Source organism: Dermacentor albipictus, chromosome 8 (assembly GCF_038994185.2).
Source record: "Dermacentor albipictus isolate Rhodes 1998 colony chromosome 8, USDA_Dalb.pri_finalv2, whole genome shotgun sequence".
NCBI classification, from domain to species: Eukaryota; Metazoa; Arthropoda; class Arachnida; order Ixodida; family Ixodidae; genus Dermacentor; species Dermacentor albipictus.
The window spans coordinates 4,972,329-4,986,332 of NC_091828.1; the positions used below are offsets into that span (position 1 = coordinate 4,972,329).

A 14,004-nucleotide genomic window follows, 5' to 3' on the forward strand; every position below is an offset into this window, starting at 1 on the left:
CAGCCGATTCCAACCAGCGGCCGCGAATTTCCTCATTTCATCGCTCACCTAGTCTTCTGCCGTCCTCGACTACGTTTCCCTCCTCCTAGTACCCATTCTGCAACCCTAATAGTACAACGGTTATCAAGCCGGCGTATTAATGACCTGCCCAGCTCCATTTTTGCTCTTGATGTCAATTATAATATTGTTTACACCACCTTGTTCTCTGATCCAAACCACTCTCTTTCTGTCTCTTAACGTTATGCCTAACAATATTCGTTCCATCTCTTTTTGCGTGGTCCTTAACTTGTTCCCAAGCTTCTTTGTCAGTCTCCAAGTTTCTGCCCCATATGTCAGCACCGATAAAACGCACTGATTGTACACCTTCCTTTTCAATAATACTGCTAAGCTTCCCGTCAGGAGCTGACAATGTCTGTCGTATGCCGCTCCAGCCCATTTTTATTCTTCCGTTAATTTCCTTCTCATGATCAGAGTTCTCTGTGAGTAATTCACTTAGGTAAATTAACTCCTTCACCGACTGTAGAGGCTCACTTGCGATCCTGAAGTCTTGTTCTCTTACCCTGCTATTCATCATTATCTTTGTCATCTGACTAATAATCTTCAACCACACTCTTACACTCTCTCTTTAATGGTCCTCAATCATTTGTTGTAGCTCGTCTGCAGTGTTGCTGAATAGGACAAAGTTATCTACAAACCGAAGGTTTCTGAGATATCCACCGTTGATCCTTACTTCAACATCTTCCCAGTTTAGTAGCTTGAATACTTCTGCCCGTGACACAGTGAAAAGCATTGGAGGGATTGTGTCTCCTTGTCTGACCCCTTTCATTATAGGTATCTTCCTACATATGGAGAATTAAGGTAGCTGTGGAATCTCTGCAGATACTTTCCAAGATATTTACGTAAGCATCCTGCACTCCTTGCTTACGTAATGCCTCTATGACTGCTGATATTTCTGCAATATCAAATGCCTTTTCGTAACCTATGAAAGCCATATAGAGAGGTTGATTGCACTCTGCACATTTCTCGATTACCTGGTTAATAACATGGATGTGATCCATAATGGAGTGCCCCTTCCTGAAGTCAGCCTCTTCCTTTGGTTGAATAAAGTATTGCGTTGTCCTTATTCTACTGGAAAATAATTGGGTGAATATTTTATATAATACTAGGAGTAAGCTAATGAGCCTATATTTTTTGAATTATTTCACGTCTACCTCCTTGTGGATCATTATAATTGTAATAAGATTGTTTATTATAAGGCACTAGGCACAGTCTAGTTGCACTGGCAGTAGGCGAACGCTGATTGCGCGCACAGCCGACGCAAGAGCGCCTTCTTCGTCTTCATCTTCACCGCAATGGCGCCCGGGAGAGAAGAGGAGCCATCCTGGCGACTTACGGCGTAGGTAGGATGAGGGGGTCATAGTACGGCTTAAGTCGGTTGACATGAACCGTGTCACGCCCGCGGTGCCTATGGTCGGGTTAAGGTGTCACAGGTTCTACAACATAGGTGACAGCGGAGGTACGGTCTATGACGCTGTAGGGGCCATAATAGCGTGCAAGGAGTTTGGTCGAAAGGCCAGAGCTGTGAAGCGGGACCCACAACCAAACAAGGGAACCAGTCGGGAAAACTGGTGTAAGCGCGCCACTGTCACGCCGCAGCTTTTGACGACCTTGAGCAGCGGTCGTTAGGGTTCGCGCGAGCTGCCTACAGTCGTCGGCGTATTTGGCGGCTTCAGACACAGGCGTGCATTCGGAAGCGTCGGGTCGGTATGGGAGCATTGTATCTATAGTACACGAGGGCTCTCGTCCATACAGCAGAAAAAAGGGCGAAAAGCCAGTGGTAGCTTGTGTGGCCGTATTATTGGCATACGTGACGAACGGCAAAACAGTGTCCCAGTTACTGTGATCTGAGGCGACGTACATAGTCAACATGTCACCGAGTGTGCGGCTGAACCTCTCTGTCAAGCCGTTCGTTTGCGGGTGGTAGGCTGTAGACTTGCGGTGAACGATGCTGCATGCAGCTAGAAGGGCTTGGATGACTTCGGACAAGAAGACACGTTCCCTGTCGCTGAGCAGTTCGCGTGGTGCGCCATGTTGAAGAACGAAGTTCCGCAAGATGAAAAAAAATGGCTGTGGCTTAGGTAAGGTTAAGCCCAGGATGCGAAGCATACTAGCCTTTATTTTAGTTGTTGAACCACTGTTTAGCCTGGTGAACTGCTGTTGCTTGGCTATATTTGGTTCGGCTAGACGAAGAAACAACTCATGCATTACTTCTTCGCCTTCAAGAGTGGAACGCGACAGCGTTCCCGTCGACCCGCCAAGGGGTGTAAGACAATGGGCTACAGGGCAGCGACTACGCGCCCCGCATTGGACGCGGTGAGCGTCGAGCAAAGCAGCGTTCGGCGCGGCAACGAAATGTGCGCCTGAGCAAGAGACGCACGCCTTAGAAACAGCGCGTTTCTAAGGCAACACCGCATTCACTAGAGGCGCTTTTGTACCGCTTTGAAGCGTTGTACTCGTGGCTCAGTGGTAGCGTCTCCGTCCCACACTCCGGAGACCCTGGTTCGATTCCCACCCAGCCCGTCTTGCAAGAGTTGAGCCAAAGCCACTTCTCCTCTGTCGTGACGTCACGGTGTCACGTGATTTCATGGTCACCGCCGCGCCTGAGGAGCTGGGTTGAGCCCTCGTTCTCCTCTGTCGTGACGTCACGGTGTCACGTGATTTCATGGTCACCGCCGCGCCTGAGGAGCTGGGTTGAGCCCTCGTAATATGCTTCGCATAAAACGCAACTTCGCGCGCAGAGGCTGCCGGGAGTGCGGCAGTCTCGGCGTAGCGCGTCAAGTGGTCGACACCTACAATTATCCATCGGTTACCCGAGGAACTGCAGGGAAGTGGCCCGTATAGGTCTATGCCGACGCGATCGAAGGGCCGAGCCGGGCAGGGCAGCGGCTGTAGCTCACCAGGCGGGCGCTGTGGAATATTACGCCGTTGGCACGCCGTGCAAGCGCGTACGTACTGGCGCACGAAGTGATACATGCCGTGCCAGTAGAAACGCTGCCTTAGCCGAGTATACGTTTTCAGAACACCGGCGTGACCATTATGAGGAGCAGCATGAAAATAAGCGCATATGTCAGAACGCATGTGTCGTGGTATCACCAGGAGCCATTTGCGACCATCAGACAAATAAGTTCTGCCGTAAAGAACGTTGTCGCGGACAGTACAGTGAGCGCCTTGGCGACGAAGTGTTCGAGAAGAGGGTGTGGCGGATGGGTCGTGGAGGAAATTCAGCATAGTTGAAATCAGGGGATCCTTACGCTGCTCATCCGGCATATCAGCGACGTTGAAGGCTGACATGGATGCGAAGAGCGGAGACACTGAAGCCACATCACAAAGTAGCGGCGATCGGGAAAGTGCATCGGTGTCAACGCGGATATCATATTCTTGTAAGCGGAGTGCCCATCGGCCTAGGTGACCTGAGGGATCCTTCAACGAGGACAGCCAGCAAAGTGAATGGTGGTCGGCGACAATGTCAAAAGGGCGACCATATAGGTATGGACGAAATTTGACGAGCGCCCAAATAATGGCCAAGCACTCCTTTTCTGTTACTGAGTAGTTGGCTTCTGCGTTCCCCTAAGTGCGGCTCGCATATGCGACGACGTACTCGTCATAGCCGTCTTTCCGTTGTGCGAGGACTGCACCAAGTCCGATACCGCTGGCGTCCGTATGTACCTCTGTAGGCGCTGTGGGATCGTAGTGTCGAAGAATCGGTGGCGAAGTAAGTAGGCGACGTAGTTGCTGGAAGGCTTCATCACAGTAAGTTGACTACGCGGAGACGCCGTTGGTAGCGGTAAGCAAATTGGACAGTGGTGCGATGATAGACGCAAAATTGCGCACAAAACGCCGAAATTAAGAGCAGAGCCCTATAAAGCTGCGGAGCGCCTTAAGAGTAGTGGGCGTCGGAAACTCTGCGACCGCGCGAAGCTTGGCTGGGTCAGGAAGCACACCGTCCTTCGATACAACGTGACCCAATATTGTTAACTTGCGAGCAGCAAAACGGCACTTTTTGATGTTAAGTTGGAGGCAGGTCAGTATCTCACGCAAGCGAACGAGGTGCGTCGGGAAATCTGGCGAGAACACCACGATATCATCAAGGTAGCACAGACATGTTTTCCACTTGTAGTTGCAAAGGATGGTGTCCATCATACGTTCGAAAGTAGCGGGCGCGTTGCAGAGCCCGAATGGCATTACGGTAAATTCGTACAAGCCATCGGGCGTGATGAAAGCTGTCTTCTGACAGTCATCATCTGTCATCGGCACTTGCCAATAGCCGGAGCGAAGATCCAGAGATGAGAAGTTCTCCGCGCCTTGCAAGGAGTTGAGGGCGTCATCTAACCGAGGCAGCAGATAGACATCTTTACGAGTGATCTTATTGAGTCGACGGTAATCCACACAGAAGCGTATTGACCCGTCCTTCTTGCGTAATAATACTACAGGAGACGCCCAAGGACTGTGGGAAGGGCGAATGAGGCCACGGTGCAGCATGACGTCGACCTGCTCGTTAATGATCTGTCGCTCGGCTGCCGACACGAGGTATGGTCGCTGGCGTAAAGCAGGATGGGAACCATTGTGTACGCTGTGAGTGACGGTTGCCGTACGCCCCAGAGATAGTTGGTCACAGTCAAACGACGAGCGAAAATTCTGAAGAAGCGCGAGGACTTGCTGGCGATATGGAGGCGGCAGATCGGTGTCTACGACAGATTCAAGAACGTCTGGCGACGACGACGACAATGATGATGATTATGTGCACGGCACGGGAGAAGTGAGGACGTCGAGTTCATAACAGGCCGTGTCGTCGGAAACATCGAGAGTGTGAAGCGGGTCAAGGGGCTGAACACGACCGAGTGATTCACCGCGCAGTAACGTCACATGGTAGTGAGACGGGTTACACACAAGCATTGAGGATAATCCAGACACAGTGGTGAGGACGGCAAATGGGAGAGGTAGGGCCTTGCGACGTAGAAAAATCGGCGACGGTGTAAAAAGTACTGTAGCGTCTGGCGCGGTAGAGCAAGAGACGGGCACAAGCACACACATGTCGGGTGGTATGTCCGTATCGGACACAATAGTGAGCTTGGAGGCTTTTTGTTCAGAGGGGTCAGGCAGCAGATCATCGGCAAGCGGAAAGAGCGCCACTTCGGCCCGCGCACAGTCGCTGATGGCACGTTGGTGAGACAAGAAGTCCCAGCCGAGAATAATGTCATGTGAACATGATGACAACACGAGAAATTCAACATCATAGACAACGCCGTCGATGACCACCCTTGCAGTACATTGAGCAAGCGGGGCTATATGCTGCGCAGTCGCGGTGCTTAGAAGCATACCAGATAACGGCTTGCGACCTTATGGAGGCTGCGACAGAGCTTTTCGTCGATAACAGAAACTGCAGCCACAGTATCAATAGGCGCTATTGCGGCGGTTCCTTCGACCAAAACGTCCAATAACTTGCGTGGCGACTGTGCAGGCCTTATAGAAGTCGCGAAGCTTGCAGTTCGTGCCTGCGGAACTGCAGCAACTAGTTTCCCTCGCTAGGTGACTGGCGGCGAAGTAAGGGGGAAAGTGAGCGACGACGTGGTGATGGCGAACGATGGGTGCCGACAGGGCGTCGAGGAGGCGGCGAAAACTCGTGGTCGGGAAGCATCGCATGCCTGGTAGTATCGTGGGAATAGGCATATCCAGGCGGTGCGACAGTAGCGTTAGCAGGTGGCATGCGACGATGGCCGAAGCGCGCATCGTGGCCGGCGACACCACAAGCGAAGCATATTGGTCGGTTATCGCGTGTGCGCCAAGAGGTCTGAACTGGGCGTCGAGATGGAATGGGAGGCGACGCGGGAGGAGGTGCAGCTTGAAGCCGCATTGGCGCCGGGAACGAGAACGTCGGCGGCGCAGGTCGCGCGGCGACTTCGGCATAAGTCAGAGGTGCAGCCACGGGAGGGCAGGGTTGGGCGAAAGGTAAAGACCCAGCAAGTTCCTCGCGAATGGCCCGCCTAATGGGAGCAGCCAGAGATGTGTCAGGCTGGGGAGGTCCATCGTTGAGAGGCAGCATAGACTATTAGTGCACCACCTCCTCTCGAATGAAATCCTTAATCTCAACAGAGAGCGATACTGCTGGCGTGGTGTTTGAGCGAAGCGTGAGGCCCGCGAGAGAGTCGCCAGGTGCGAGAGCACTGCTCGCAAGGACCCTTTGTCGACGCAGCTCATCGAAGCTCTGGCAAAGAGTGACGACAGCTGCGACAGAAGTAGCGTTCCGCGCCAGGAGCATTTCAAATGCGTCGTCCTCGATGCCCTTGAGGATGTGCTTCACCTTGTCCTCTTCAGTCATGGTGGAATCGACGCAGGCGCTGTTCAGCACGGAGTTTTCGCAAGGCTGGGCACCCGAAGACTTCCGCGAATGCAGTTTTGAAAGTGGACCAGGTTTGCAGTTCCCGTTCATGATTGTGGAACCAGAGGTTCGCCACGTCAGCAAGATAGAAGATGACGCTACGGAGCTTCGTCGGGCCATCTCACTTGTTGTGTCCACTGACGCGCTCGTAGGTAGCGAGCCAATCTTCTACGTCAAACTCACCTGATCCGCTATAACAGGAGGGTCCCGCTGCCGTTGCACGGCGCCGCACATGACAGGAGTGGCAGATGCGCCAAGCGGATTGTTGGGAGCGTCGTTCATAGTAGCGGCCGGAGCAGATGTTAAAGTTCGGCTGCGAAGCTCCAGGGTGAGGTCGGGGAGTGCAGCACCTTCCACCAAATGTAATAAGAGGATTTATTATAAGGCACTAGGCAAAGTCTAGTCGCACTGGCACTAAGCGAACGCTGATCGCGCGCACAGCCGACACTAAAGCGCCTTCTTCGTCTTCCTCTTCACCACATAATGTTTGCATTCTTCCAGCTCTCTGAAACTCTTGAAGTTGATAGACACTTCGTATAAAGATCAGCCAGTTTTTGAAGCGTTATGTTTCTTCCGTGGTTGATTAAATCGACTGTTATTTTATCTTCTGTCGCTTTTCCCCGCTTCTTTTCATGCTAGGTGCTTCTAACCTCATCGCTAGTTATAGAAGTCACTGCCACCTGTTCATTGCTGCTTCGAATATAGGTATCGGGGCTCCTCTGGGTACTGCACAAGTCAGTATAAAATTATTCCGCTGCTTTAGTGCACCTTCGAAATTGCTGATGATATCATTACTATATCATCGAGCGATGCTCAAGAGACGAGCCAGCGCGAGAACGACGATGATGTTGGTCGGTGCGCATGGCGCGAGCGAGTGTCGGCCTAGCTGCCTGGCTCCAGTGTTAATAGCCTGTAAATAGCCTCTTCTGTCTACCTGCTCTGTCCACCTTCTGTCCAGCTGTTCTGACCGCCACCAGAATGTTGCGTCTTTCCACACGCAACATTCTGGTGGAGCTCAGCGATCCCCATCCTCACTACGGAATTTCGAAGTGGTCGGCACACCGAGCTTGTCACCATGCCTACCGGTGACGCGCCCACCTCTGCAACGGCTTCGGCTTGTGCCACTGCTCCAATCGTCACGGTCGCCCCACATCACGACCCAGGTGTGTTCTCTGGCCTGGAGGGACAGGATGTTGACGACTAGATCAAGCTCTATGAACACGCCAGTGCTAATAACAGGTGAGACCCAACGATTATGCTCGCCAATGTCATCTTTTATCTCGGTGGCACCCCACGCATCTGGCACCAAGCGCATGACGATGAGATAACCAGTTAGGACAGCTTCAAAGAGAAGCTACGGGAACTGTTCGGCGACCCCATTGGGCGCAAGGCTGCCGCGAGAAAGGCTCTTGCGTCTCGTGTTCAGTCATCTACGGAGCCGTACGTTTCCTACATCCTCGACGTCTTGGCGCTATGGCGCAAAGCTGACGATGCTATGTCCGAAGTAGATAAAGTGTCACATGTTCTAAAAGGCATCGCCGACGACGCTTTCAATTTGCTGGTTTTGCAACGTCTCCGCTATCGACGCCATCATCAAAGAATGCCGTCGCTTTGAACAAGCTAAGAGCCGCCGTATCACACACCACATCACACGGCTACCCAACACTACTGTTACGTCGACATGTGAGGGTCGACCACGTCCGAGCACTACCTGTGACGACGTCATCCGCATTGTTCGCCGCTAACTCAAGGCCGCCTGTTCGCCAGCTTTCTCTACGACACACCCCGATCCGCCAGCAACCACCATTGCGATGATTCAGGCCGTCATCCGATAGGAATTTGAGAACATGGGTCTGAACTCCGTGTGTTTCACGTCTCAACCCAGCGTTCTCCAGTTCTCTAGCGGCCCTCCTCCACCTTGGCAGTCCTTTTCCCTCACATCTCGCCAAAACCCGTCCGATTGCCGTACCCCTGATGACCGGCCTATCGGCTTCCACTGCTGTCGCATCGGCCACGTCACTCGTCACTGCCACAACCGATGGCCACCACCTCCTCGGACATATGCCGCCGCTTATTCACGCACCTTTGGACGTTCCCTTTCCTATTAGCCTATTATTTCCTATTTCCTTTCCTATTTTTTTTAGCTGATGCTCCTGCTCCGAACCTTCGCTACAGCCACTCGCCCTCACCTCGACGCCATCAGTCTCATTCGCCCCAACCCCGTCGCTTCTCATCGCCGCCTATCGCCTCCAGGATCCAGCCGGAAAACTAGGCACTGCAGCTTCTGGAAGTGAAGCTGTGTTGTCGACCCGGCCCTCAAATCCTCTGCTCCCGTTACCCACGAACTGAAACTGGAACTGAAACATCTTTCTGTTATGAGTGCTGCCTTCCGACGACGACTGAACAAGCTCCTCACCCCAGCGTTGGCACGCGTCATCCGCGTTGCGGATGGCGGTACTGTGCCTATCATCGGCATGTGTACGGCACGCGTCAGCATCGCCGGCCACTACGCTCCTGTCCTCTTCGCCGTAATTGCTCATTGCCCCCACGACCTCATTCTCGGCCTCGATGTTCTCTCCGCACATTCCGCTCTTATTGACTGCTCTTCCAGTACCCTTCGCCTTGAGTTGCCGATGCTCGTAGATCCTTCTGATACACCCCACTGCCGCTTAGACGTCGCACCGGCTTTCTCCGCCTGCAGCCAAATTCAGTGCCTACATTTAACTGTTGTCTCTCCCACCAGAGCCTGATGGGGCATACCTCGTCACTCCTCTTCCCGACATTCCAATAAGGTAGGACGTTACAGTGCCTTTGGTAACTTTGGATTGGCAAAGCAACTTCTACCGCAAGGTATTTGCCTTGCCACCGTTGATTTCTCAGCGGCCAATACGTGGCAGCGTTATCGACCGATGGTTCTCGCGACCTTAGCATGCCCCTCGCGCCAGCCTCGGGTGCTGATCCCAAGGTAAAGAAAATGGTTGCGACGGACCTGTCCTCTGCGCAGGCTGAAGAGCTTTGCCAAGTATTATCGTCCCGCTCACTTGGGGTCGATTGAGGGTTCTCCCTCTAACCCTGACGAGGGCGCACACGAGGACGCGCGAGGACTCACTCACCGCGCCGCCTCAGCAGTCCCCCAGCCCCGCGGAGAACCCTTGCATACATTTAATGAAATCACCAAGCACTACTATCTGGCAAGACGGGTATTTCCCCTCCCGCACCCCGCCTTATGGAGGGCGCGGGCGGTTACCCTTCTACATTTACAAGCCCGTGGGTACCCTAACCTCGCGGTTTTTTATGTCATATACCCTGAAAGATATCCCAGTGCGGACTGCCCTGCCTGTGAACTAAGGGCAACATTGGACCATGTGTTGTGGGAGTGCGAAGCCATCGGCTCCTCCTTCAGCGAGGATAGGTGGGCTGCGCTCTTGGGCAGCCCCGTACTCAACGACCAAACCCTGGCCGTCCAGAGTGCCCGCGATCGGGCCGTCAAGCTCGGCTTGGCGGTCCCTACGTGGGACTAGCTGGGTGGCGCGATATGAAGTTAGTTCACTCACTCACTCCCCGAAATATTTTCGACATCGACGATCGCCCTTTAGGCCAGACGCCCGCGGTCAAGCATCGAATTCGAACTGGCGATGCTACGCCTATTCACAGACGACCGTATCGAGTTTCTGCGTCGGAACGCCGAGTAATACAAAACGAAGTCAACAAAACGCTAGATAAAGACATCATTGAGCCTTCTTCGAGTCCGTGGGCGTCACCTGTGGTATTGGTTAAGAAGGACTGAACGTGGCGCTTCTGTGCAAACTACATTCATCTGAACAGCATTACTAAGAAAGACGTCTACCAGCTACCACGTATAGACGATGCCCTTGACTGCCTGCACGGTTCCAGCTATTTCTCGTCTATTGATCTTCGTTCGAGTTACTGGCAGATTGCTGTTGACGATATGGACAGGGAAAAAAACGCGTTCATCACACCGGATGGCCTATACCAACTTAACTTAATGCGGTTTGGATTATGCAACGCCCCTGCCACCTTTGAGCGTATGATGCACTCCTTGCCTCGTCGTTTCAAATGGTCCACATGTTTCTGCTACCACGACGACGTCATCGTCTTTTCGCCCACGTTCGACACACACCTTGAACGTCTAACAGCTATACTTGATGTATTTCGAAAGGCGAAGCTGCAATTAAACTCGTCCAAATGTCATTTTGGCCACCGGGAAATTACTCTTCTGGGCCATCTCGTTGACGCTTCCGGAATACAGCGTGATCCCGACAAAACTCGCGCTGTCAGAGAGTTTCCGCTTCCGAACACAGCCGCAGAAGTTCAAAGTCTTGTAGAGCTATGCTCATACTTTCGTCGTTTTCTTCCAGATTTTGCGACAATCGCTAGACCCCTAACTAATTTTTTGAAGAAAGGCGTACAATTCTCGTGGGGCACTGGAGAAGCCGCTGCCTTTTCTCTTCTCGTCACTCTTCTAACCTCGCCACCCATTCTCGCCCACTTCGACCCTGATTCCCCTACAGAATTGCATGCAGATGCCAGCGGTCATGGCATAGGTGCCGTCTTAGCCCAGCGTCAGCGGGACCAGGATCGCGTTATTGCTTATGCGAGCCACCTCCTAGCGCCATCGGTGCGCAACTACTCCATTACGGAACGAGAACGCCTTGCTGTTGTCTGGGCGGTTGCGAAGTTCCGTCCTTACTTCACAGTTCTGACCGCCACCTTGGTCAGTTGCTCCGCAGTTGCTGGTGGCTGAGGGTCATTGGTTCAGCGAATTAGTCATTTGGGAGGGAGTGGCTGATTACTGCACCAGGGAGGCCAATTTCTGTTCTGGGGAGCGCCTTCCTAATTTGGTTGTAAATGGATTAGTTTAGCCCCACACGCTCTCGGCAACTTTTGCCGGTGGCAGGCGCCACTCCAAGGCTGGAGATGCAGGCACTTGAGGAGGTGAAATCTTGGCTTACCATCCTCAGATTAAAAAAAAGAGAGAAACGTTTTCCTACGGGGATCCGAATACCACCATATATAGCAATTTCTCTCCACTTGCATGCGCCATTTCAAACATACATTTCATAAAAGTAATGGGTCCTGTCATTTAAGTCAGCAATAACTTCATCTATGCAGTGGAGCAAATAGCACTAAGATTGAGACTACAAAGAAGGACGCAGCGTGGACGCACGAAGAACCAAATGTAGATTCTATTTCGCACAAGGCTGCTCTTATTTAAACGTTAGAAAAGGGGGAACACAAAGAGAGGAAACGCGAATTTCGTCATCTTTCTGCGCAGGCACAAATATGGCGCAATTCATCGTGATTTTTTTCTCTGCTTTATTCTTCCATCAACGTACGGATACATTACTTGGCCATTGACTTCAGAGGAAGCATTTGCTCGGATGCTCCTATATAAAAACATGTAAAAGAAGAATTTGTTTTTCTCGTCAACCACTGCACCAAATTTGGCAAGATTTGCTGCATTTAATAGAAAAACTTAGAATCTAGTGACTGTTGGTTTTGTATTTTCGACTTATTTTGTAAATTTTTTGTTAAAACATGGCAAAAATGTAAACCTTTTTAAAATAATACTATCTTGTTTACAACTCTGTAACTCAGCAATGAGAAATTATATCGCAATCATGTGAATTGCGTCTAATAGTACATTTATAGCAGACAAAATTGATGTAAAACACATGATTCTCAAAAAATTTAGTAACATGGAAATATAACTTTCGCCGAACCTTTGTACACAACGTAACAAATTCACCTAAGATATAGACTGGCATATCAATTTTTTTCGCTTTGAATGATGTAGTAGATGCTGTTCACATAACCGTGATTATGTTCTTGATGCAGAGCTATTATATTTTAACTTCATGCTTCTATTTTTTTTTTAAGATTTGGAATTTTTGAAAATTTTTGACAAAATTCAGTCCCTAAACCGAAATTCCGGTTTCACCAGCCACTATAATTTAGCTTTCTCTCTCAAATGCAACCAATTTCATTAAAATTGGTCCAGGGGTTATCTCAGAAAACCTTTTTTGCGTTTTACATGTATTTAAATAGGCCGCGTCGGAGTTGGGCCCGAGCTACAGTTTCCTATTGAGACACTTCCGTAAAAAAAAAAAAAATTACGAGCCTCACTCTCCGCGTACCGTTGGCGAAGCCTTCGTTATTGGCGCCGACGGGTGGCTTTCCCGCGCAGGGCGCCGTTCCGTTGAGTGCCATGAGAGAGACCATGCTCCGCGACAATTCCTGGAACACGTCGTCGTCTGGCGTCGTGCTACCAGTGCGCACCCAGGGCAAGTCTGCGCAATCGTTGGTCCCGCTTAGGCTCCAAGTATTTCGCGTGCCTCGGTAGCAAAACACACTGTGACTATACCTTTAGGTGTAAACGCAGGACTTCGAGCGAAACAAAGGACCGTGAAATAATGCTACCTTGGGCACTTTCGCACAGGTTGCGGTTAAATACAGCAACGGCGCACTGGACAAGGCGAACAGAAAAGAGCACTTTTGTGAAGGAAATCGCGTTCTTTTCGCTTTGATGATGGCACCCATTTTTAGATTATTTTCTTTATTTTATTGACTTGTTTATTGCTTGGCTGTCTGCAGCTTGATTTCATGCTCCTCACATTCTTTCCTTCCGTTGCCGAGCTTTTAGCAATGTTGTGTGCAGAATAAACTTGCAAGCTTTTTTCCGGTCTCAATCGCTGCTATTCTGTTTGAATCTAAGCACAAATATTTTATTTTCCCATCTTTCTCAGACGCGAAGAGTGAGCTGGCGAAACTTATGGAGTTTTCTCAGCAACCGGTCTAGTTTAAATTGAAACACAGAAATCTGACGCAGAGAATAAAGTTCAATATCACCAGAAAGTTATACGATGACACTATCCCACCTCATGTTCTGACTTAGGTGCGGTGTTCAAAGCACTGACCTCCAATATATGAAGCCTCCCATGAAATTTAGGCAAGATTTAAAAATGTGCCGAAATGCTCTAGGATGACGCAGCTAAATGTATGGGGATGTCTACTGTATGGAGCATGTCATTGTATATTTTTGTATTCCTGTCGCTGTCCTAATTAGGCAGAATACTTAACTGACTTCGCAAGTACGAACTTTAGAGCTAAATTAGAAGAATTATAATTCTAGACATATCTAGGTAACACTTATTTCTGCTGCTCGTGACTCCGTAGTTGTTATGTGGTAAATATTTATACGCCATAAAATAAGAAGTGCCATTTCCGGACAAAAGCAGGAGCATCGATTGCGATAGCAAATTAGTGGACAGCTATACGAAGTAAGGATGGTATTTTTATCAGTCGTATATGTAAACAAATGCACACTGACTACATTAACAAGCGCGGTGCCATGCGCGCAGAAGCAAATGGCTCGGTAACCGCGGAAACTCGCTGTCGAAACGCTGGCGCGAGGAAACGAGGCAGCAGCAGCGAGCGAAGTGACATTCGTTCTGCCTATTGGCGGCGAGGAGTTACGGAGTCGCCCTCTATCGGAAGCGCCTCGCTGGCGTAGTATGAGGGATCACGTGGCGCGCTCCTCATAGGTT

At 50.8% G+C, this 14,004-nt stretch overlaps 1 protein-coding gene across 3 annotated transcripts in view; it reads right to left on the bottom strand.

The window, feature by feature from the left end:
* Positions 1 to 14,004, bottom strand: part of LOC135910434 (carboxypeptidase M-like) — a 314,184-nt gene that overhangs the window by 96,476 nt on the left and 203,704 nt on the right. For all 3 annotated transcript variants that reach the window (XM_065442471.1, XM_065442470.1, XM_065442469.1), the window contains exon 6: positions 12,595 to 12,747. In XM_065442471.1, coding sequence (XP_065298543.1) covers positions 12,595 to 12,747 — 153 coding nt within the window. The remainder of the gene's footprint in view (positions 1 to 12,594; positions 12,748 to 14,004) is intronic.